General features: G+C 44.4%; 1 protein-coding gene across 1 annotated transcript; it reads left to right on the top strand.

The window, feature by feature from the left end:
- Positions 1-18597: 18597 nt before the first annotated feature.
- LOC123076817 (eudesmanediol synthase-like) lies at positions 18598-21785 on the top strand. The gene is made up of 7 exons (XM_044498958.1): positions 18598-18810; positions 18954-19215; positions 19784-20165; positions 20351-20569; positions 20697-20832; positions 21131-21379; positions 21492-21785. The coding sequence occupies exons 1-7, from the start codon at positions 18598-18600 to the stop codon at positions 21783-21785; spliced, it is 1755 nt and encodes a 584-aa protein (XP_044354893.1).
- The last annotated feature ends 1966 nt before the right edge of the window (positions 21786-23751 follow it).

Here is a 23751-nt window from a genome sequence, read left to right as displayed (position 1 = left end):
CTCTCCCTCCCGTGACACCTCTCCCTCTCGCTGAGCTTGGCGAAGCCCTGCCGAGATTCCCGCTACTTCCACCACCACGCCGTCGTGCTGCTGGATCTCCATCAACTTCTCCTCCCCCCTTGCTGGATCAAGAAGGAGGAGACGTCCCCGCTCCATACGTGTGTTGAACGCGGAGGTGTCGTCCGTTCGGCGCTAGGATCATCGGTGATTTGGATCACGACGAGTAAGACTCCATCAACCCCGTTCTCTTGAACGCTTCCGCGCGCGATCTACAAGGGTATGTAGATGCACTCCCCTCTCTCTCGTTGCTAGATGACTCCATAGATTGATCTTGGTGATACGTAGAAAATTTTAAATTTCTGCTACGTTCCCCAACAGTGGCATCATGAGCCAGGTCTATGCGTAGATTCTATGCACGAGTAGAACACAAAGTAGTTGTGGGCGATGATTTAATCAATTTGCTTGCCGTTACTAGTCTTATCTTGATTCGGCGGCATTGTGGGATGAAGCGGCCCGGACCGACCTTACACGTACTCTTACGTGAGACAGGTTCCACCGACTGACATGCACTTGATGCATAAGGTGGCTAGCGGGTGTCTGTCTCTCCCACTTTAGTCGGATCGGATTCGATGAAAAGGGTCCTTATGAAGGGTAAATAGCAATTGGCATATCACCGTTGTGGCTTTTGCGTAGGTAAGAAACGTTCTTGCTAGAAACTCATAGCAGCCACGTAAAACATGCAACAACAATTAGAGGACGTCTAACTTGTTTTTGCAGGGTATGCTATGTGATGTGATATGGCCAAAAGGATGTGATGAATGATATATGTGATGTATGAGATTGATCATGTTCTTGTAATAGGAATCATGACTTGCATGTCGATGAGTATGACAACCGGCAGGAGCCATTGGAGTTGTCTTAATTTATTGTATGACCTGCGTGTCAATGAAAAACGCCATGTAATTACTTTACTTTATTGCTAACCGTTAGCCATAGTAGTAGAAGTAATAGTTGGCAAGACAACTTCATGAAGACACGATGATGGAGATCATGATGATGGAGACCATGGTGTCATGCCGGTGACGAAGGTGATCATGCCGCGCCTCGAAGATGGAGATCAAAAGGCGCAAGATGATATTGGCCATATCATGTCACTTTATGATTTGCATGTGATGTTGTCATGTTTACATCTTATTTGCTTGGAACGACGGTAGCATAAATAAGATGATCCCTCACTAAAATTTCAAGAGATGTGTTCCCCCTAACTATGCACCGTTGCGAAGGTTCGTTGTTTCGAAGCACCACGTGATGATCGGGTGTGATAGATTCTAACGTTCGCATACAACGGGTGTTGACGAGCCTAGCATGTACAGACATGGCCTCGGAACACAAGCAAAACACTTAGGTTGACTTGACGAGCCTAGCATGTACAGACATGGCCTCGGAACACAAGAGACCGAAAGGTCGAACATGAGTCGTATAGTAGATACGATCAACATGGAGATGTTCACCGATGATGACTAGTCCGTCTCACGTGATGATCGGACACAGCCTAGTCGATTCGGATCATGTATCACTTAGATGACTAGAGGGATGTCTATCTAAGTGGGAGTTCATTAAATAATCAGATGAACTTAATTATCATGAACATAGTCAAAAGGTCTTTGCAAATAATGTCGTAGCTTACGCTTTAGTTCTACTAAGATATGTTCCTAGAGAAAATTTAGTTGAAAGTTGATAGTAGCAATTATGCGGACTGGGTCCGTAAACTGAGGATTGTCCTCATTGCTGCACAGAAGGCTTATGTCCTTAATGCACAGCTCGGTGTGCTGAACCTCGAGCGTCGTCTGTAGATGTTACGAAACATCTGACATGCACGTTTTGATGACTACGTGATAGTTCAGTGTCTAATGCTAACGGTTTAAAATTGTGGCACCAAAGACGGTTTCGAAACGTCGCAGAACATATGAGATGTTCCAAAGACTGAAATTGGGATTTCAGACTAATGCCCACGTCAAGAGGTATGAGACCTCTGACAAGTTTCTTAAGCCTGCAAACTAAGGGGAAAAAAAGCTCAATCGTTGAGCATGTGCTCAGATTGTCTGAGTACTACAATCACTTGAATCGAGTGGGAGTTAATCTTCCAGATGAGATAGTGATGGTTCTCCATAGTCACTGCCACCAGGCTATTAGAGCTTCGTGATGAACTATAACATATCAGGGATAGACATGATGATCCTTGAGCAACTCGCGATGTTTGACACCGCGAAAGTAGAAATCAAGAAGGAGCATCAATTGTTGATGGTTAGTAAAACCACTAGTTTCTAGAAGGGCAAGGGCAAGAAGGGATACTTCATGAAACGGCAAATCAGTTGCTGCTCTAGTGAAGAAACCCAAGGTTGAACCCAAACCCGAGACTAAGTGCTTCTGAAATGAGGGGAACGGTCACTGAAGCAGAACTACCCTAGATACTTCGTAGATGAGAAGGCTGGCAAGGTCGACAGAAGTATATTGGATATACATTATATTAATGTGTACTTTACTAGTACTCCTAGTAGCACCAGGGTATTAGATACCGGTTTGGTTGCTAAGTGTTAGTAACTCGAAATAAAAGCTGCGGAATAAACGGAGACTAGCTAAAGGTGAGATGACGATATGTGTTTCCAAGGTTGATGTGATCAAGCATCTCATGCTCCCTCAACCATCGAGATTGGGGTTAAACCTGAATAATAATTATTTGGTATTTGCGTTGAGCATAGACATGATTGGATTATGTTTATCGCAATACGGTTATTCATTAAAGGAGAATACTGGTTACTCTGTCTATTTGAATAATACCTTCAATGGTCTTCCACCTAAAATGAATGGTTTATTGAATCTCGATCGTAGTGATACACATGTTCATGCCAAAAGATATAAGATGGTAATGATAGTACCACATACTTGTGGCACTGCCACTTGAGTCATATTGGTATAAAACGCATGAAGAAGCTCCATGTTGATGGATCTTTGGACTCACTCGTTTTTGAAAAGATTGAGACATGCGAACCATGTCTATTAGTATATATGCATGAAGAAAGTCCATACAGATGGATCATTTGGACTCACTTGATTTAGAATCACTTGAGACATGCAAATCATAACACATGGGCAAGATGACTGAAAGGCCTCGTTTTCAGTAAGATGGAACAAGAAAGCAACTTGTTGGAAGTAATACATTTTGATGTGTGCAGTCCAATGAGTGCTGAGGCATGCAGTGGATATCGTTATGTTCTTGCTTCACAGATGATTTGAGTAGATGCTGAGTATATTTACTTGATGAAACACAAGTCTGAATTATTGAAAGGTTCAAGTATTTCAGAGTGAAGTTGAAGATCGTCGTGACAAGAGGATAAAATGTCTGTGATATGATCATAGAGATGAATATTTGAGTTACGAGTTTGGCACACAATTAAGAAATTGTGGAAATTGTTTCACGACTAATACCGCCTGGAACACCATAGTGTGATGGTGTGTCCAAACATCATAACTGCACCCTATTTGGATATGGTGCATACCATGATGTCTCTTATCGAATTACCGCTATCATTTATGGGCTAGGCATTAGAGACAACAGCGTTCACTTTAAATAGGGCACCACGCAATTCCGTTGAGACGACACCGTATGAACTATGGTTTAGAGAAACCTAAGTTGTCGTTTCTTAAAAGTTTGGGGCTGCGACGCTTATGTGAAAAAGTTTCAGGCTGATAAGCTCGAACCCAAAGCGGATAAATGCATCTTCATAGAATATCCAAAACAGTTGGGTATACCTCCTATTTCAGATCTGGAAGCAAAAGTGATTGTTTCTAGAAACGGGTCCTTTCTCGAGGAAAAGTTTCTCTCGAAAGGATTGAGTGGGAGGATGGTGGAGACTTGATGAGGTCATTGAACCGTCACTTCAACTAATGTGTAGCAGGGCACAGGAAGTTGTTCCTGTGGCACCTACACCAATTGAAGTGGAAGCTTATGATAGTGATCATGAAACTTCAGATCAAGTCACTACCAAACCTCATAGGACGACAAGGATGCGTACTACTTCAAAGTGGTACGTAATCCTGTCTTGGAAGTCATGTTGCTAGACAACAATGAACCTACGAGCTATGGAGAAGCGATGGTGGGCCCGGATTCCGACGAATGACTCGAGGCCATAAAATCCGAGAGGATCCATGTATGAAAACAAAGTATAGACTTTGAAAGAACTACTTGATGGTCGTAAGGCTGTTGGGTACAGATGGATTTTAAAGGGAAGACAGACAATGATGGTAAGTGTCACCATTAAGAAAGCTCGACTTGTCGTTAAGATGTTTTCCGGCAAGTTCAAGGAGTTGACTGCGATGAGACTTTCTCACTCGTAGCGATTCTAAGAGTCTATTAGAATTATATTAGCAGTTACTGCATTATTTATGAAATCTTGCAGATAGGATGTCAAAACATTGTTTCCTCGACAATTTTCTTGAGGAAAGGTTGTATGTGATACAACCAGAAGGTTTTGTCAATCCTGAAAGATGCTAACAAGTATGCAAAGCTCCAGCAATCCTTCTAAGGATTGGAGTAAGCATCGCGGAGTTGGAATGAAAGCTTTGATGAGATGATCAAAGATTTTGGGTTTATACAAAGTTCATGAGAAACTTGTATTTCCAAAGAAGTGAGTGGGAGCACTATAGAATTTTTGATGAGTATATGTTGTTAACATATTGTTGATCAGAAATGATGTAGAATTTCTGGAAAGCATCCAGGGTTATTTGAAAAGTGTTTTTAATGGAAAACCTGGATTAAGCTACTTGAACATTGAGCATCAAGATCTATAAGGATAGATCAAAAACGCTTAATAGTACTTTCAAATGAATACATACCGTGACAAGATTTTGAAGGAGTTCAAAATAGATCAGCAAAGGAGTTCTTGGTTGTGTTACAAGGTGTGAGTATTGAGTAAGACTCAAGACCTGACCACGGCAGAAGAAAGAGAAAGGACGAAGGTCGTCCCCTATGCTTTAGACGTAGGCTCTACAATATGCTATGTTGTGTACCGCACCTGAAGTGTGCCTTGCCATGAGTTAGTCAAGGGGTACAATAGTGATCCAGGAAGGGATCACATGACAGCGGTCGAACTTATCCTTAGTATCTAGTGGACTAAGGAACTTTCTCGATTATGGAGGTGGAAAGGGGGTTCATCGTAAAGGGTTACGTCGATGCAAACTCTGACACTAATCCGGTAGTGAACCGGATTCGTATAGTAGAGCAGTTATTTGGAATAGCTCCAAGTAGCGCGTGGTAGCTGCATCTACAAGATGACATAGAGATTTGTAAAGCACACACGGATCTGAATGTTGCAGACCCGTTGACTAAAACCTCTCTCGTAAGCATAACATGATCAAACCCTAGAACTCATTGAGTGTTAATCACATGGTGATGTGAACTAGTATTATTGACTCTAGTAAACTCTTGGGTATTAGTCACATGGCGATGTGAACTTTGAGTGTTAATCACATCGTGATGTGAACTGGATTATTGACTCTAGTGCAAGTGGGAGACTGTTGGAAATATGCCCTAGAGGCAATAATAAAATGGTTATTATTGTATTTCCTTGTTCATGATAATTCTCTGTTGTTCATGCTATAATTGTATTAATTGGAAACCGTAATACATGTGTGAATACATAGACCACAACATGTCCCTAGTAAGCCTCTAGTTGACTAGCTCGTTGATTAATAGATGGTTATGGTTTCCTGACCATGGACATTGGATGTCATTGATAGCGGGATCACATCATTAGGAGAATGATGTGATGGACAAGACCCAATCCTAAGCATAGCACAAGATCGTGTAGTTCGTTTGCTAAAGCTTTTCTAATGTCAAGTATCATTTCCTTAGACCATGAGATTGTGCAACTCCCGGATACCGTAGGAATGCTTTGGGTGTACCAAACGTCACAACGTAACTGGGTGGCTATAAAGGTGCACTACAGGTATCTCCGAAAGTGTCTGTTGGGTTGGCACGAATCGAGACTGGGATTTGTCACTCCGTATGACGGAGAGGTATCTCTGGGCCCACTAGGTAATGCATCATCATAATGAGCTCAATGTGACCAAGTGTTTGGTCACGGGATCATGCATTATGGTACGAGTAAAGTGACTTGCCGGTAACGAGATTGAACAAGGTATTGGGATACCGACGATCGAATCTCGGGCAAGTAACGTACCGATTGACAAAGGGAATTGTATACGGGATTGATTGAATCCTCGACATCGTGGTTCATCCGATGAGATCATCGTGGAACATGTGGGAGCCAACATGGGTATCCAGATCCCGCTGTTGGTTATTGACCGGAGAGTCGTCTTGGTCATGTCTGCATGTCTCCCGAACCCGTAGGGTCTACACACTTAAGGTTCGGTGACGCTAGGGTTGTAGAGATATTAGTATGCGGAAATCCGAAAGCCGTTTGGAGTCCCGGATGAGATCCCGGACGTCACGAGGAGTTCCGGAATGGTCCGGAGGTAAAGATTTATATATGGGAAGTCCTATTTTGGCCACCGGAAAATGTTCGGGATTTTTCGGTATTGTACCGGGAAGGTTCTAGAAGGTTCCGAAGTGGGGCCCACCTGCATGGGGGGACCCACATGAACATGGGTAGTGGGGGCAAGGCCCCACACCCCTGGTCAAGGCGCACCAAGATCCCACCTTAGAAGGAATAAGATCATATCCCGAAGGGATAAGATCAAGATCCTAAAAAAGGGGGATAACAATCGGTGGGGAAGGGAAATGATGGGATTTCTTTCCCCCACCTTTGCCAACGCCCCAATGGACTTGGAGGGCAAGAAACCAGCACCCTCCACCCCTATATATAGTGGGGAGGCGCATGGGAGAAGCACCCCAAGCCCTGGCGCCTCCCTCTCCCTCCCGTGACACCTCTCCCTCTCGCTGAGCTTGGCGAAGCCCTGCCGAGATTCCCGCTACTTCCACCACCACGCCGTCGTGCTGCTGGATCTCCATCAACTTCTCCTCCCCCCTTCCTGGATCAAGAAGGAGGAGACGTCCCCGCTCCATACGTGTGTTGAACGCGGAGGTGCCGTCCGTTCGGCGCTAGGATCATCGGTGATTTGGATCACGACGAGTACGACTCCATCAACCCCGTTCTCTTGAACGCTTCCGCGCGCGATCTACAAGGGTATGTAGATGCACTCCCCTCTCTCTCGTTGCTAGATGACTCCATAGATTGATCTTGGTGATACGTAGAAAATTTTAAATTTCTGCTACGTTCCCCAACAAGAAGATCAGAGATCACTGGCCCGCATTTGTGGCCCACAAGACATCGGAAAAGAGTAAGAAGATGTCAGCGACAAACAAGAAAAATGCTGCGAAGAAGAAGCTTCACCATCGCACGGGGTCAGGTAGCTACCTCAAAGCCCGGCCTAAGTGGGCCAAGGCTGAGAATGATCTGCTTGATAAAGGGATCGAACCACGGACAATGAACTGGCCAGACCATTGCCGGACTTGGTTCTTCGGGGCTGGCAGAAAATTGGACCCTGTATCAGGGAGGTGCGTTTGGACGGACGAGCTTTTGAGAATAGCAGTCAAGAGGCTTCAGTAGTATATCGATGCAGCGCAGGAAGGGACATTCGTTCCAGATAGAGAGAACGACGAGCTCACAATGGCCCTCGGGAATCTTGAGCACCCTGGACGGACACGAGGCACGCCAGGCTCCGTTCCATGGAAGGTTGGTTTTCCGAACGCAGGCGGTTACAAAAGCCAGGAGAGGAGGAAAAAAGTGGAGCAGACCCAAATTCAGAAGCTGCACGAAAGGGTTCAAGCGCTAGAGGAACGAGGCGGCAATCGACATGCCGAAACTACCCCCGAAGCTACCCCGCCATCTCAGCGGAGAAGCAGCATGGCTTCCACCGAGCTGCTTCAGCCGGAGCATGTCTTGACGGCTCCCGCTAGCTACCCCGTGGATGCTATCACGGAGTCTCAACATTGCCACCTTATGGCGCAATGGCAGAACTTCAAAGTCAAGGCGGCTGTTGGCTCTGTTTTACCTCCTAAACCCGGCGCAACCTATCACTTCCGGCCGATTCCAGAAGGATATGCTAGGGTGATGGTGGATGAAATAACGGAGGGATTTGAGGACCTCCAGCTTGACCACCCTACCGGTGAAGGGGAGACTCGGCTGGGTTCTGCTCTGAAGACTCCATGCCTATGGCGGAAGGAGCTCATTAACCTTCCGAACTGGACGCCCCGGCGAGTAAGGGCACTCCGCCTCCTCCTCCGCCTCCTCCTCCGGCGATTGATCAGGGCACTCAGCCTCCTTCTCCGGCGCGTGGCGGCACTCCGCCTCCTCCTCCGCCTCCTCCTCCGACGAGTGATCAGGGCACCCAGCCTCCTTCTCCGGCGCGTGGCGGCACTCCGCCTCCTTCTCCGCCTGCGCCGGCGTGCCAGAGCAGCCAGCCTCCTCCTTCTCCGCCTCGTCAGCAAGGGCGGAAGAGACCCGCCGCCGCTCCGGCTGCTCCGGCGCGTCGTAGTCCTTCTCCTTCGCCTCGTAAGCAAGGAAAGAAGACAGCCGCAGCCGCTCCGTCTGCTCTGCCGGCGTCTAGCAGTACAGCCAGAGGCGGGAGGCAATACAGATTCGATCCTTCTCTGAAGACTCCAGAGAAGTTACCATACGAGAGGACCGAGGAGGAAACCACGAAGATCGTGCGAGCCGAAGTGACGAACTTCTTTGAAGGGGTGAAAGCAAAGAAACATCCACCTCGGGAGGAGAAGGTAGATCCGGTGAAAGCGAAGCGCACTCTGGCTACCCTGACAAAACCACCAAAGTCTCCGCCGAAAGGCAACTATGAGCGCATTATTGGAAAGACATTTGCCGAAGCGGAGCGGTCGGGAAGTACTGTCAGTGATCAAAGGTTGAAAGAACGACGAACTGGGAAAAAAATTGCCCAGCTCGGCGAACAAGCGAACCAATCGTGCCCCCCGCTCAAGGTGTCTAGCGACATCGTCGCTGCAGATCCGAGGATGGTGCCCGGTTATAGCAATCTTGGAGATTACCTGCCCGACGATGTACATTATGAAATCTTGGAGGTGGACGAACACAAATACCATTACGGGAAGCCTCTCGTCAAAGATGAAAGATCTCTAACAACGATGATGCGAAGATTACATGATTGGTACATGAAAACCTGCAGAGAGTCTGGGGGAAGGAATACTTTGACGCTGAGAGTTAAACCGGAGCATGACCACGTTGGAATTGAACTGTTGAATGTTCCATTTGAGGAGTTCTTCCAGTTTTTCAATCAAAAGGCCCTCGATAAATCAACGATCACTTGCTACTGTCTGTAAGTAGTACTACTTCTGTCATTAAGTCTCTCTATATAGGTCAGCTCTTTCATTGCATGTATTTATAATTATCCTCACTATATTATGCGGATTGAAGATCGCCGAATTGAAGAAAAGACAAATCGGTGATATTGGGTTCATTAACACAAATCTCATAGATGCATATACGCTTGAAAAACATGCCAAAGAAGCCGAGGCCAACTTGCTACGATCGTTGGTATTAAATCAAAACAAAGATATAATACTCTTTCCTTACAACTTCAAGTGAGTGTTACTGTCTTGTGCATATTCGGTTTCCCTTATTAGTCCAGGTTATGGTAATGTAATTGATGACTTATGCATGCATGCGCAGCTTCCACTATATTCTCCTAGAGATTAAGCTTGAGCAGGGAGTAGTAACCGTCTTAGACTCGAGACGAAAAGATCCCCAGGACTATGCGTTCATGACTCAAATGCTCGAGAAGTAAGTTAAATCGATCATTATCCACCATATCAGCAACTTTGTTCATTTCCTGATATCAAATAATTGTTTTCTTTGTCTGGCAGGGTTTGGAGAAAATTCACCACAAAAGCTCCGGGACTGCCGAAGAAGCTGCAATTTAGACACCCGAAAATAAGTACTATAGTAGCATGTTCCGCACATCTCCTAGTGATTCAAGCGCTAGTTTCATCAATACCATTTAGCATGCTTGCTTATCAGTTAGATTGACCTCTATTTCTTGTAAAGTGGTTGTGGCAGGAACCCGGGAATAATTACTGTGGATACTACATTTGCGAGTCCATCCGCTACACGACCTGTGAGCGGGGCTACTCTGACAAACAATATGAAGTGCGTAAGCAATAATATTCATAATTTTATTTTATTACCATCATTTGTGTGTCGAGTTTCATTTATTCATATATATATATATATGTATTGACCCCCTTCTTCAAATTAGATCTTTCGGATGCGGGATGAACTCCTAGCACCAGATCGTATGCGAGCAATTCAAGAGGAATTGGCGGCATTCTTCCTTGACCACGTGATCGCTGAAAACGGAGAATACTATGTGGACCCTGTGTTCTTACAATTTAATTAGGAGATTATATTGTAAGAGATAATTATTGTATATATGTAGCCGGTAGTGTCGGATAGATATACGAGAACTTGTTGTTCGACCAATCTCTCGGAGAAGGAGAGGTGGTCGATATCACTTCTCTCTGTATGCATATGTTCATGACGATCTTCTGTTTCCTTCATTTGCTTACTAGCTAGCGTGTCTAGTCCTCTCCATACGTATATAGTACGTAGCGTCGACCAAGCACGGAGATAAGAGAGGACACTTCTCTCTATTAATTAGCTAGCTAACACAATATATGAAACACCTAAAATAACCCCCAACCCCCCCTTCAAAAAAAACAAAAACCCCAGCCACTGAAATGCTGACGCGTGGATGCCTATTGGTCCCGGTTAGTGCCACCAACCGGGACCAAAGGCCCTCCTGCCTAGGCTCGCCGCACCGGCCACGTGGAGGCCCATCTGTCCCGGTTCATGTAAGAACCGGGACTAAAGGGTTAGGGCATTAGTAACGACCCTTTAGTCCCGGTTCAAAAACCGGGACAAAAGGCCCTTACCAACCGGGACAATAGGCCCTTTTTCTACTAGTGATGGTTGTCGCTTTATTGTATGCAATGCAATCGCCCTGTAATGCTTTACTTTATCACTAAGCGGTAGCGATAGTCGTAGAAGCATAAGATTGGCGAGACGACAACGATGCTACGATGGAGATCAAGGTGTCGCGCCGGTGACGATGGTGATACTGACGGTGCTTCGGAGATGGAGATCACAAGCACAAGATGATGATGGCCATATCATATCACTTATATTGATTGCATATGATGTTTATCTTTTATGCATCTTATCTTGCTTTGATTGACGGTAGCATTATAAGATGATCTCTCACTAAATTTCAAGATAAAAGTGTTCTCCCTGAGTATGCACCATTGCCAAAGTTCGTCGTGCCCAGACACCACGTGATGATCGGGTGTGATAAGCTCTACGTCCATCTACAACGGGTGCAAACCAGTTTTGCACATGCGGAATACTCAGGTTAAACTTGACGAGCCTAGCATATGCAGATATGGCCTCGGAACACTGAGACCGAAAGGTCGAGCGTGAATCATATAGTAGATATGATCAACATAGTGATGTTCACCATTGAAAGCTACTCCATTTCACGTGATGATCGGTTATGGTTTAGTTGATTTGGATCACGTGATCACTTAGAGGATTAGAGAGATGTCTTTCTAAGTGGGAGTTCTTAAGTAATATGATTAATTGAACTTAAATCTATCATGAACTTAGTCCTGGTAGTATTAGCATATCTATGTTGTAGATCAATAGCTCGCGTTTAGCTCCCCTGTTTTATTTTGATATGTTCCTAGAGAAAACTAAGTTGAAAGATGTTAGTAGCAATAATGCGGATTGGATCCGTGTTCTGAGGATTATCCTCATTGCTGCACAGAAGAATTATGTCCTTGATGCACCGCTAGGTGACAGACCTATTGCAGGAGCAGATGCAGACGTTATGGACGTTTGGCTAGCTCAATATGATGACTACTTGATAGTTTAGTGCACCATGCTTAATGGCTTAGAATCGGGACTTCGAAGACGTTTTGAACGTCATGGACCATATGAGATGTTCCAGGAGTTGAAGTTAATATTTCAAGCAAATACCCGAATTGAGAGATATGAAGTCTCCAACAAGTTCTATAGCTAAAAGATGGAGAATAGCTCAAGTAGTGAGCATGTGCTCAGATTGTCTGGGTACTACAATCGCTTGAATCAAGTGGGAGTTAATCTTCCAGATAAGATAGTGATTGACAGAATTCTCTAGTCACCATCACCAAGTTAGTAGAACTTCGTGATGAACTATAATATGCAAGGGATGACGAAAGTGATTCCCGAGCTCTTCGCGATGTTGAGATCGGCGAAGGTAGAAATCAAGAAAAGAGCATCAAGTGTTAATGGTTAACAAGATCACTAGTTTCAAGAAAAGGGCAAAGGGAAAAGAAGGGGAAATTCAAGAAGAACGGCAAGCAAGTTGCTGCTCAAGTGAAGAAGCCCAAGTTTGGACCTAAGCCTGATACTGAGTGCTTCTACTGTAAAAAGGACTGGTCACTGGAAGCGGTACTACCCCAAACAATTGGCGGATAAGAAGGATGGCAAAGTGAACAAAAGTATATTTGATATACATGTTATTGATGTGTAATTTACTAGTGTTTATAGCAACCCCTCGGTACTTGATACTGGTTCAGTTGCTAAAGAGTAGTAACTCGAAACGGGAGTTGCATAATGAACAGAAACTAGTTAAGGATGAAGTGACGATGTGTATTGGAAGTGGTTCCAAGATTGATATGATCATCATCGCACACTCCCTATACTTTCGGGCTTAGTGTTGAACCTAAATAAGTGTTATTTGGTGTTTGCGTTGAGCATGAATATGATTTGATCATGTTTATTGCAATACGGTTATTCATTTAAGATAGAGAATAATTGTTGTTATGTTTACATGAATAAAACCTTATATGGTTACACACCCAATGAAAATGGTTCGTTGGATCTCGATCGTAGTAATACACATATTCATAATATTGAAGCCAAAAAATGCAAAGTTAATAATGATAGTGCAACTTATTTGTGGCACTGCCGTTTAGGTCATATTGGTGTAAAGCGCATGAAGAAACTCCATGCTGATGGGCTTTTGGAATCACTTGATTACGAATCACTTGATGCTTGCGAACCATGCCTCTTGGGCAAGATGACTAAAACGCCGTTCTCCGAAACAATGGATCGACCAACAGATTTGTTGGAAATCATACATACTGATGTATGTGGTTCGATGAATATTGAGGCTCGCGGTAGGTATCGTTATTTTCTAACCTTCACAGATGATTTGAGCAGATATGGGTATATCTACTTGATGAAACATAAAGTCTGAAACATTTGAAAAGTTCATATAATTTCAGAGTGAAGTGGAAAATCATCGTAACAAGAAAATAAAGTTTCTATGATCTGATCGTGGAGGAGAATATTTGAGTTACGAGTTTGGTCTTCAATTAAAACAATGTGGAATAGTTTCACAAACTCATGCCACCTGGAACACCACAACATAATGGTGTGTCCGAACGTCATAACCGTACTTTATTGGATATAGTGCAATCCATGATGTCTCTTACCGATTTACCACTATCGTTTTGGGGTTATGCATTAGAGACAACTGCATTCACGTTAAAAAGGGCACCATCTAAATCCGTTGAGACGACACCGTATGAACTGTGGTTTAGCAAGAAACCTAAGCTGTCGTTTCTTAAAGTTTGGAGTTGCGATACTTATGTGAAAAAATTTCAACCTGATAAGCTCGAACCCAAATCGGAGAAATGCGTCTTCATAGGATACCCAAAGGAGACTGTTGGGTACACTTTCTAATCACATATCTGAAGGCAAAATATTCGTTGCTAAGAATGGATCCTTTCTAGAGAAGGAGTTTCTCTCGAAAGAAGTGAGTGGGAGGAAAGTAGAACTTGATGAGGTAACTGTACCTGCTCCCTTATTGGAAAGTAGTTCATCACAAGAAATCTGTTCCTGTGACTCCTACACCAATTAGTGAGGAAGCTAATGATGATGATCATATAACTTCAGATCAAGTTACTACCGAACCTCGTAGGTCAACCAGAGTAAAATCCGCACTAGAGTGGTACGGTAATCCTGTTCTGGAGGTCATGTTACTAGACCATGACAAACCTACGAACTATGAGGAAGCGATGATGAGCCCAGATTCCGCAAAATGGTTTAAGGCCATGAAATCTGAGATGGGATCCATGTATAAGAACAAAGTATGGACTTTGATTGACTTGCCCGATGATTGGTGAGCAATTGAGATTAAATGGATCTTCAAGAGGAAGACGGACGTTGATAGTAGTGTTACTATCTACAAAGCTAGAATTGTCGCAAAAGGTTTTCAACAAGTTCAAGGTGTTGACTACGATGAGAGTTTCTCACTCGTATCTATGCTTAAGTCTGTCCGAATCATGTTGGCAATTGCCGCATTTTATGAAATCTGGCAAATGGATAAACAAAACTACATTCCTTAATGGATTTATTAAAGAAGAGTTGTATATGATGCAACCAGAAGGTTTTGTTAATCCTAAAGGTGCTAACAAAATATGCAAGCTCCAGCGATCCTTCTATGGACTGGTGCAAGCATCTCAGAGTTGGAATATACGCTTTGATGAGTAGATCAAAGCATATAGTTTTATACAGACTTATGGTGAAGCCTGTATTTACAAGAAAGTGAGTGGGAGCACTACAACATTAATTTCTAATAAGTATATGTGAATGACATATTGTTGATTGGAAATAATGTAGAATTATTCTGCAAAGCATAAAGGAGAATTTGAAAGGAGTTTTTCAAAGAAAGACCTCAGTGAAGCTGCTTACATATTGAGCATAAAGATCTATAGAGATAGATCAAGACGCTTGATAAGTTTTTTCAATGAGTACATACCTTGACAAGATTTTGAAGTAGTTCAAAATAGAACAGTCAAAGAAAGAGTTCTTGCCTGTGTTACAAGGTGTGAAATTGAGTAAGACTCAAAGCCCGACCACGGCAGAAGATAGAAAGAGAATGAAAGTCATTCCCTGTGCCTCAGCCATAGGTTCTATAAAGTATGCCATGCTGTGTACCAGATCTATTGTATACCCTACACTGTGTTTAGCAAGGAAGTACAATAGTGATCTAGGAGTAGATCACTGGTCAGTGGTCAAAATTATCCTTAGTGGAATAAGGATATGTTTCTCGATTATGGAAGTGACAAAAGGTTCGTCGTAAAAGGTTACGTCGATGCAAGTTTTGACACTGATCCAGATGACTCTAAGTCTCAATCTGGATACATATTGAAAGTGGGAGCTATTAGCTAGAGTAGCTCCATGCAGAGCATTGTAGACATAGAAATTTGCAAAATACTTACGGATCTGAATGTGACAGACCCGTTGACTAAAATTATCTCACAAGCAAAACATGATCACACCTTAGTACTCTTTGGGTGTTAATCACATAGCGATGTGAACTAGATTATTGACTCTAGTAAACCCTTTGGGTGTTGGTCACATGACGGTGTGAACTATGGGTGCTAATCACATGGTGATGTGAATTATTGGTGTTAAATCACATGGCGATGTGAACTAGATTATTGACTCTAGTGCAAGTGGGAGACTGAAGGAAATATGCCCTAGAGACAATAATAAAGTTATTATTTATTTCCTTATTTCATGATAAATGCTTATTATTCATGCTAGAATTGTATTAACCGGAAACATAATACATGTGTGAGTATATAGACAAATAGAGTGTCACTAGTATGCCTCTACTTGACTAGCTCGTTGATCAAAGATGGTTATGTTTCCTAGCCATAGACATGAGTTGTCATTTGATTAACGGGGTCACATCATTAGGAGAATGATGTGATTGACTTGACTCATTCCGTTAGCTTAGCACTTGATCGTTTAGTATGTTGCTATTGCTTTCTTCATGACTTATACATGTTCCTATGACTATGAGATTATGCAACTCCCGTTTACCGGAGGAACACTTTGTGTGCTACCAAACGTCACAACGTAACTGGGTGATTATAAAGGTGCTCTACAGGTGTCTCCGAAGGTACTTGTTGGGTTGGCGTATTTCGAGATTAGGATTTGTTACTCCGATTGTCGGAGAGGTATCGGTGGGCCTTCTCGGTAATGCACATCACTATAAGCCTTGCAAGCATTGTGACTAATGGGTTAGTTGCGAGATGATGTATTACGAACGAGTAAAGAGACTTGCCGGTAACGAGATTGAACTAGGTATTGAGATACCGACGATCGAATCTCGGGCAAGTAACATACCGATGACAAAGGGAACAACGTATGTTGTTATGCGGTCTGACCGATAAAGATCTTCGTAGAATATGTGGGAGCCAATATGAGCATCCAGGTTCCGCTATTGGTTACTGACCGGAGACGTGTCTCGGTCATGTCTACATAGTTCTCGAACCCGTAGGGTCCGCACGCTTAACGTTTCGATGACAGTTATATTATGAGTTTATATGTTTTGATGTACCGAAGGTTGTTCGGAGTCCCGGATGTGATCACGGACATGACGAGGAGTCTCGAAATGGTCGAGGCATGAAGATTGATATATTGGAAGCCTATATTTGGATATCGGAAGTGTTCCGGGTGAAATCGGGATTTTACCGGAATACCGAAGGGGTTACCGGAACCCCCCGGGGGTCAATGGGCCATAGTGGGCCTTAGTGGAGAAGAGGAGAGGCGGCCAGGGCAAGGGTCGCGCGCCCCTCCCCCTAGTCTGAATAGGACAAGGAGAGGGGGGTGGCGCCCCCCCTTCCTTCTTCTCCTCCACCTCTTTCCCCCTTCTCCTATTCCAACAAGGAAGGGAGGGAGTCCTACTCCCACCGGGAGTAGGACTCCTCCTGGCGCGCCTCCTCCCTGGCCGGCCGCACCTCCCCCCTTGCTCCTTTATATACGGGGGCAGGGGGCATCCCAAAGATACAACAATTGATCGTTTGATCTTTTAGCCGTGTGCGGTGCCCCCCTCCACCATAGTCCACCTCGATAATACTGTAGCGGTGCTTAGGCGAATCCCTGCGTCGGTAGAACATCATCATCGTCACCACGCCGTCGTGCTGACGAAACTCTCCCTCAACACTCGGCTGGATCGGAGTTCGAGGGACGTCATCGGGCTGAACGTGTGTTGAACTCGGAGGTGTCGTGCGTTTGGTACTTGATCGGTCGGATCGTGAAGACGTACGACTACATCAACCGCGTTGTGCTAACGCTTTCGCTTTCGGTCTACGAGGGTACGTGGACAACACTCTCCCCTGTCGTTGCTATGCATCACCATGATCTTGCGTGTGCGTAGGAATTTTTTTGAAATTACTACGTTCCCCAACACTAAGGACTAGTTCTGGTTGTCTCATCCTATACTGCTAAATAGTTGATCCTCACCAACTCAATTATCTTAACATGCAGCTATATCAACTTATCACACCATCAGGTATGCCCCACTAAATGTAATCCTTTCATCATGCAACTATGCCAACTCACCATGCCATTATCCATGGGAAAAGACTCACCTTAGCAAGCACCATGCATGCGACTCATATTCAATTAGTTTTTACAACTATATAATAATAAAATATAAAAAATTATATGTACTTCGGTTTCAGTTCTCATATTACTAATACAAATAATAGAAATAACTGCATCCAATTCCCGCGGTAGCACGCGGGGTATCATCTCGTGTTTTTTTATTGTTCAGCCAACCTTTTTTACATGAGTTTTTATTGTTCAGCCAACCATGTGGTGGACTCGCCATCATCGGCGCACGTGCGGCGATTCCTTCTTGAAGGCATAGCCTAGGAGTTGTGTATTTTCGTTCATGTTGTGTCTTGTATCATAGGTATACGGCCTCAGGATTTGTTTTCCGATTTATTTCCAGGTCGATGGTGTTCGGCTGCTAAATTTTGCACTATTAATTAATATATGGCTGCATGCATCGTGCTGATGCAGAGGTCAGGGGTTATCCTCCTTTTCAAAAAAATAATATGGATGTGGACGTCATGAAACTAACGTTCCAAACGTCGGTGTGTAGTGTCACTTTAAAACTCCCCCACCACGAGGACCCGAGATTGTTAGTATCCCGGCTTCAACGGCTAGCTAGTACACCGGCTTGTAATGATTTTATTTTCACTTTATTAATCTACGACAACCGCAGAAGCAAGGCTAGTTTTGTGCACGCTCGCGTCTCTATTCAGTCTCTCTCTCTCTCTCTCTCTCTCTCTCTCTCTCTCTCTCTCTCTCTCTCTAGCAGGTGAACCTAATATATAATATACAGTGCAAAGAGAAAAATCTAAGCAAATAAGCTCCAATATAGCACATGTTAACTGAGGCCAGCATGACTGACGCCTCTAACAAATTTTGTAATAAGTAGCACATGATGCCACATCAGCTTTGTACTTCTTTTCAAAGAACAAGACGGAGAGACGGTCTTCACCTAGTACAATGAGCCGGCCTGTCTCCCCCGTTTTTCCTTCCTGAGTTGAGTCTATAAAAAGAGACATATAGGTCCGCCCCTATGCATCACAAATTGCCAGACACAAGTGTTCCCAGCGTCAAGCTTGCACCCACTCAAATGGCCGTGACTAGTGCTGACGATGCGGCGAGCAGCCCGAGGATGATCAACGCCGGCAGTGCTGCAACCCGTGGCGCCTTTGCCGCATCGGAGTGGGGCGGTTTCTTCATCACCCACGACCCTCCTCACCCACAGGCATGGCATACATATATACTCCTTCCATCTGCAGATCTACCTTTGCTTGTTTTCCATTTTGCACAACCTCCATTGCCAGTTTAAGAAAAAAAAACAATCTTGGGGGTAATTTATTGGTCTATATATATGTTATGGACACTTCCAATTTTGTATATTATCCTTCAAAAAAAATTTAAGCCTGCATATCAATTTCTATGTGGGTACCTTGTCGATATAAGCAGAGGTCGGAGGAGTGGATGAGGGAGAGGGTGGAGGAGCTCAAGGGGCGAGTGCGCACGATGTTCTCTGACGACAGTGTGGCCGAGGCAGTGACATTGATGGACACACTTGAGCGTCTCGGCGTGGATGGCCACTTCCACGAAGAGATTGACTCGGCCATAAGCCGGATCGTTCACCCGGATGAGTCCGCTGGTTCTGATGACCTTCATGTTGTCGCGACTCGGTTTCGCCTGCTTCGGCAGCATGGGATATGGGTGTCCACAGGTAGTTCAATAATCATATTATCCCTTAAGACAATACAAAATTGGAAGTCGTTGCCTAGGTGTTGATTGTTTAACCAATAGAACTGCATAGTGGCCTATCTAAAAATTTCTGTGCGACTTGAACGACCTATACAGAACAGCATATGACTTAGAAGTGGCAAAACCCTATAATTTTATTATTAATTTCAGTCGAAGAGTGTTGACATCCATTTGCCTTCAATCGCCAGTACAATTTCTACCGTGAAGTCAACCGATCGTTTTCCAGAACAAAGTTTCTAGCAAAAACCCTTTCATTGAATTTTATATGCAGGCATCTAATGATTATCTTGTTGAAAAAAATATTTTATTGACCGATAGCCTCCCTGGTCTGTTAATCTTATTTGGTGTCTTTTACTTCACATATTCAAATGGTACTTTCACAACTACACTTTTAGAATTTTACTTTGAGACTTGCCTTGGTAAAACACCCCTTAAAAGAACTATCGGCAATCTTAAAATCACATAAAAATATTAGTCATCTCTAACAATCTTCATCCCCAAACTCGGTTTAATTCGGACATTTTGTGCAGATGCGTTGGACAACTTTAGAGATGGCATGGGCAACTTCAAGGCAAGCCTGAGCAGTGACCCAAGAGCTCTACTAAGCTTGTACAACGCAGCTCACATGGCGGTACCGGGTGATGGCCCGGCCCTCGACGATGTCATCAACTTCACACGGCACCAGCTCGAGGCCGTTGCAGCAAAAGGTGAGCTCCGGTCGCCGTTGGCGGAGCAGGTCGCCCGCGCCCTTGACCACCCTCTCCCGCGGTTCACCAGGCTGCTAGAGACCATGTATTACGTTGGTGAGTATGCGCAGGAGGAGACGCACGACAATACGCTGCTAGAGCTTGCTAGGCTCAACTCTCACCTCATGAGGTCTCTTCACCTCAGGGAGCTAAAGGCACTGTCCTTGTAAGTCTTTTCTTTTGCTTTTGTGATTAAATTGCATATCTTAGTTTCGCAAAAAAAAATGCATATCTTAGTACCTCGCACTTCATTAAAATCCTTTTGATCTTCACCAAACTATGCACACAACAAATATGCATAAGATCGTGAGTGTAAATTCAATTGGTAATTTAACTAATAAACCTATCCAGGTGGTGGAGGGATCTTTACGACACGGTGAATCTACCGTACACTCGAGACCGTATGGTGGAGGTCTACTTTTGGAGTTGCGGAATGATCCCTGAGGAGGAACACTCACGCGCACGATTGATGTTCGCCAAGACGTTTGGGTTGGTGACTTTTCTTGACGATACCTATGATGTCCATGCCACCTTAGAGGAATGTCATAGTTTCACCGGAGCCATGCAGAGGTACTTACATCGGGTGTAATTCAATTATTTTCAAGAAAGTATGAGGTATCTTTTCCTTTCATAATTCTAATACAAGCTTTAATTCGATCTCTCATTAAGGCAAACATATCTCTTTTTTTTCTTACAGATGGGACGATAGCGCGGTTTCTATTCTACCTGAATACCTTCGCATGCTATACATCAAAACGCTAAGCAACTTCAAAGATTTTGAGAATATGTTGAAACCGCACGAGAAGTACCGCATGTCTTATGCAAGAAAGGCGGTATGTTGTAATTACGTGCACCAATTTTAATATGTAAATGGTTCCTTGAGGAATTTTCATTTCTCTCATATATGGACTTGGCTTAGTTTTGCCGTAAACAATTTTATCTCTCATTTAACGTCGTAAACTGTACTTTCTAGTTCTTTTAAGTGTCGTTTAGGGAGTAAAATAAACATATGTATAGTTTAAAGGTTAATAGGTGAGACCAATAATTGATTTAGAAAAAGTAAATTAATTAAATACTACTGTAAAATAAGCCAACACGGTAATAGTGCGTTCTAAATTGTTGTGTATGCAGTACCAACTGCAGGCGAAATATTATATGCAAGAGGCCCAATGGTCCAACGACAAGCACCAGCCGACCTTCAAGGAACACGAGGAGTTGTCGGTCATGTCTTCGGGCTTGCCCATGCTTAACCTTGTGGCCCTCATGGGCTATGGCGCCATAGCAACAAAGAAGGTATTCGAGTGGACATGTGCCGTTCCCGACGTAGTCCGTGCCGGTGCACAGATCGGTCGCTTCCTCAACGACATCTCCTCTTACAAGGTACTCCGTCTCCTATGCATAAGTGAATTAATGTTGCATTTCTGTCAAAAAACTAATAGAAACATGATAAAATGTACTATCATAACAACCGACATCGTCGACGTAAATGTAGTTGGGGAAGAACAAGAAGGACGTGGCTAGCTCCGTGGAGTGCTACATGGGGGAGAAGGGTACCACAGGGGAGGAGGCTGTGGCGGCAATCGCCGCCATGATAGAGGATAGTTGGAGGACCATGAACCTAGCATGCATGGATATGGACCGCGCATTGTTGCCGGCGGCGCAACTAGTGGTGAACATAGCAAGGTCGAACGAGGTCATCTACCTCCGCGGAAGGGACGGTTACACCTTTGGTAGCCACGTCAAGGACCTTGTCACCATGCTTTTCCTCGCCCCCATCCCCCTTTAAAGCCAGTGGTTGCAACATACGCGTAATCCTGAATAAGCTATGCATTTATTCATTTATGGATATGATATGCTGAGTTATTTTTTTCTCGAATGCGCACGAGTGTGCACACTTTATATTAAAGAAGGGATGGGGAGAAAGAGCCCCTCCACGTTGGTTCATACATGCAAGAATTACATGCGGTCCAACTCCACCACAAAAAGAGCAACTAGTCTAACTACTCTCGCTCGCCCACCTTCTAAGCGCTCCGAATAGAGGCTCTATGTCTCCCTTGAGGATCCCAACTTTGCTCCAAGCACGCCCCTCGTCCTCAATGTGGTGGACAATCGTACGTATGGAGGGAGAGGCCCCATGGAACACAATGGCGTTGCGGTGCTTCCATAGCTCCCACATTGTCCGGAGATAGACAGCCCTACCATCCTTGGTCCTCCTGCCCAGGTCTTGAGTGGTGATGCACCAGTCCGAAAGTGATGATCCCTGTCGAGGTGTCCAGTTGGGCTTGTTCATCGCCGTACAAATGATGGACCAAACCTGTCGTGCAAAGACACAGTGGAGTAGAATGTGGTCGATGCTCTCTTCATGCTGGTCGCAGAAAGGGCATGCCTCCTGGTGGTCAAGTCCGTGCCTGGCAAGTCGATCTGAGGTCCAACATCTGTTCTGCAGAGCTATCCAAGCGAAGAAGCGGCATCTCAGCGGTGCCCTCGATTTCCAAGTGAAGTCTGCCGTGGGAATGATCTCGCGTCCCATGAATCTTGCTTGGTAGGCCGATCTGACCGAGTATTCGCCACTCTTCTCCCAGGCCCACGTAACTGAGTCCATGGCCTCATGGTTCAGGTGGGTGTGAGCTAGGCGGTCCCAAAGGATCATGTACTTATGAAGTGCCTGCGCCGAGAGCTCCGACCAACGTCTCTAGCCCACGTCGAGTTCGTCAAGGCCTGTACCACTATCCTCTCTGTCCTGGTGGATGGCTGTATCATGTCATAGATCGTCGGTGCCAGCTCCTGCACCCTAAAGCCGTCAAGCCATCTGTCTTCCCAGAATTTGGCACGCCGTCCATCTCCGATCTCCTAGCGTGTCGCCGCCTGAAAGAGCTGTCTGGAGCTCGTGGGGACCTCAATGTCGAACTCCGACCATGGCCGGGAGGGGTCAGTTCGCTGTAGCCATATGGTGAGTTATGTCGAGAGCGTGTAGCAACTACTACTGCACTTTGCTGCGCTGTTGAACTTTTATGATATCAATTGAAGGCATCTTTTGTGTACTAACAGGATGTGTTGTTTGTAGTCTTTTCTTTCTTCTGTAAAAAAGGTTGTTTATAGGTGTGGATATGTCACTCTTATATCACTTGCTCATATGATTGATTATAACAGGTACGCACATTGAGTAGACGTAAAACCACACTGTTCCAAATATGAAGGTGATCTAGGGATGCCACATCAAATGGTTTTTGGTGTGGGAAGGGGAGCGGAATTTATATTTGGTACAAACGCTAGGGTTGTTGTCGGTCTAATTGTTTGTTGAACGCTCCTATGCCCACAACAAATTCTTAATGGTTTTCTAACAGTGAAGAACATCAAGCCGGAAAAATGTGCACAGTTCAATCCTCCATCATTGTCGTCCATTGTGTGTTGAACGCTGCTATGACCAGAACAAATTCTTAATGATTTTCTAACTGTGCAGAACATAAGCTGTAAAATTATGCACCGTTCAATCCTCCATCATCGTCGTCCACACAGTAGTTTTGTTGTTTGTTCATACAATCGTCGTTCAAACAAAGCATGGCAAGCATTCAAACAGAAAAGCTCTAGCCCCAACCCAAACAGTGTTTCGTACTTTTCTGCTGCACCGCCACAGAATGCTTGTATCCCACAAAAAATGTGTACGCATGGCAAGTACGCCGCAAAAAATGTGGACTTAGCAACATATGATCCAAACGTAGTATGGCTGAATAAACGAAAATGCACAAGTGAAC

The sequence above is a fragment of the Triticum aestivum genome, chromosome 3D, assembly GCF_018294505.1.
Source record: "Triticum aestivum cultivar Chinese Spring chromosome 3D, IWGSC CS RefSeq v2.1, whole genome shotgun sequence".
NCBI lineage: Eukaryota > Viridiplantae > Streptophyta > Magnoliopsida > Poales > Poaceae > Triticum > Triticum aestivum.
This window is presented reverse-complemented; position numbering and strand designations above follow the sequence as displayed.

Excerpts from the sequence above, each read along its gene's own strand:
- LOC123076817 (XM_044498958.1), top strand. The coding sequence starts at position 18,598 with ATGGCCGTGACTAGTGCTGACGATGCGGCGAGCAGCCCGAGGATGATC. Across the intron at positions 18,811-18,953 it reads TTGCACAACCTCCATTGCCA|AGGTCGGAGGAGTGGATGAG; the intron begins GTTTAAGAAAAA and ends CGATATAAGCAG. Across the intron at positions 20,570-20,696 it reads TTCACCGGAGCCATGCAGAG|ATGGGACGATAGCGCGGTTT; the intron begins GTACTTACATCG and ends TTTTTCTTACAG.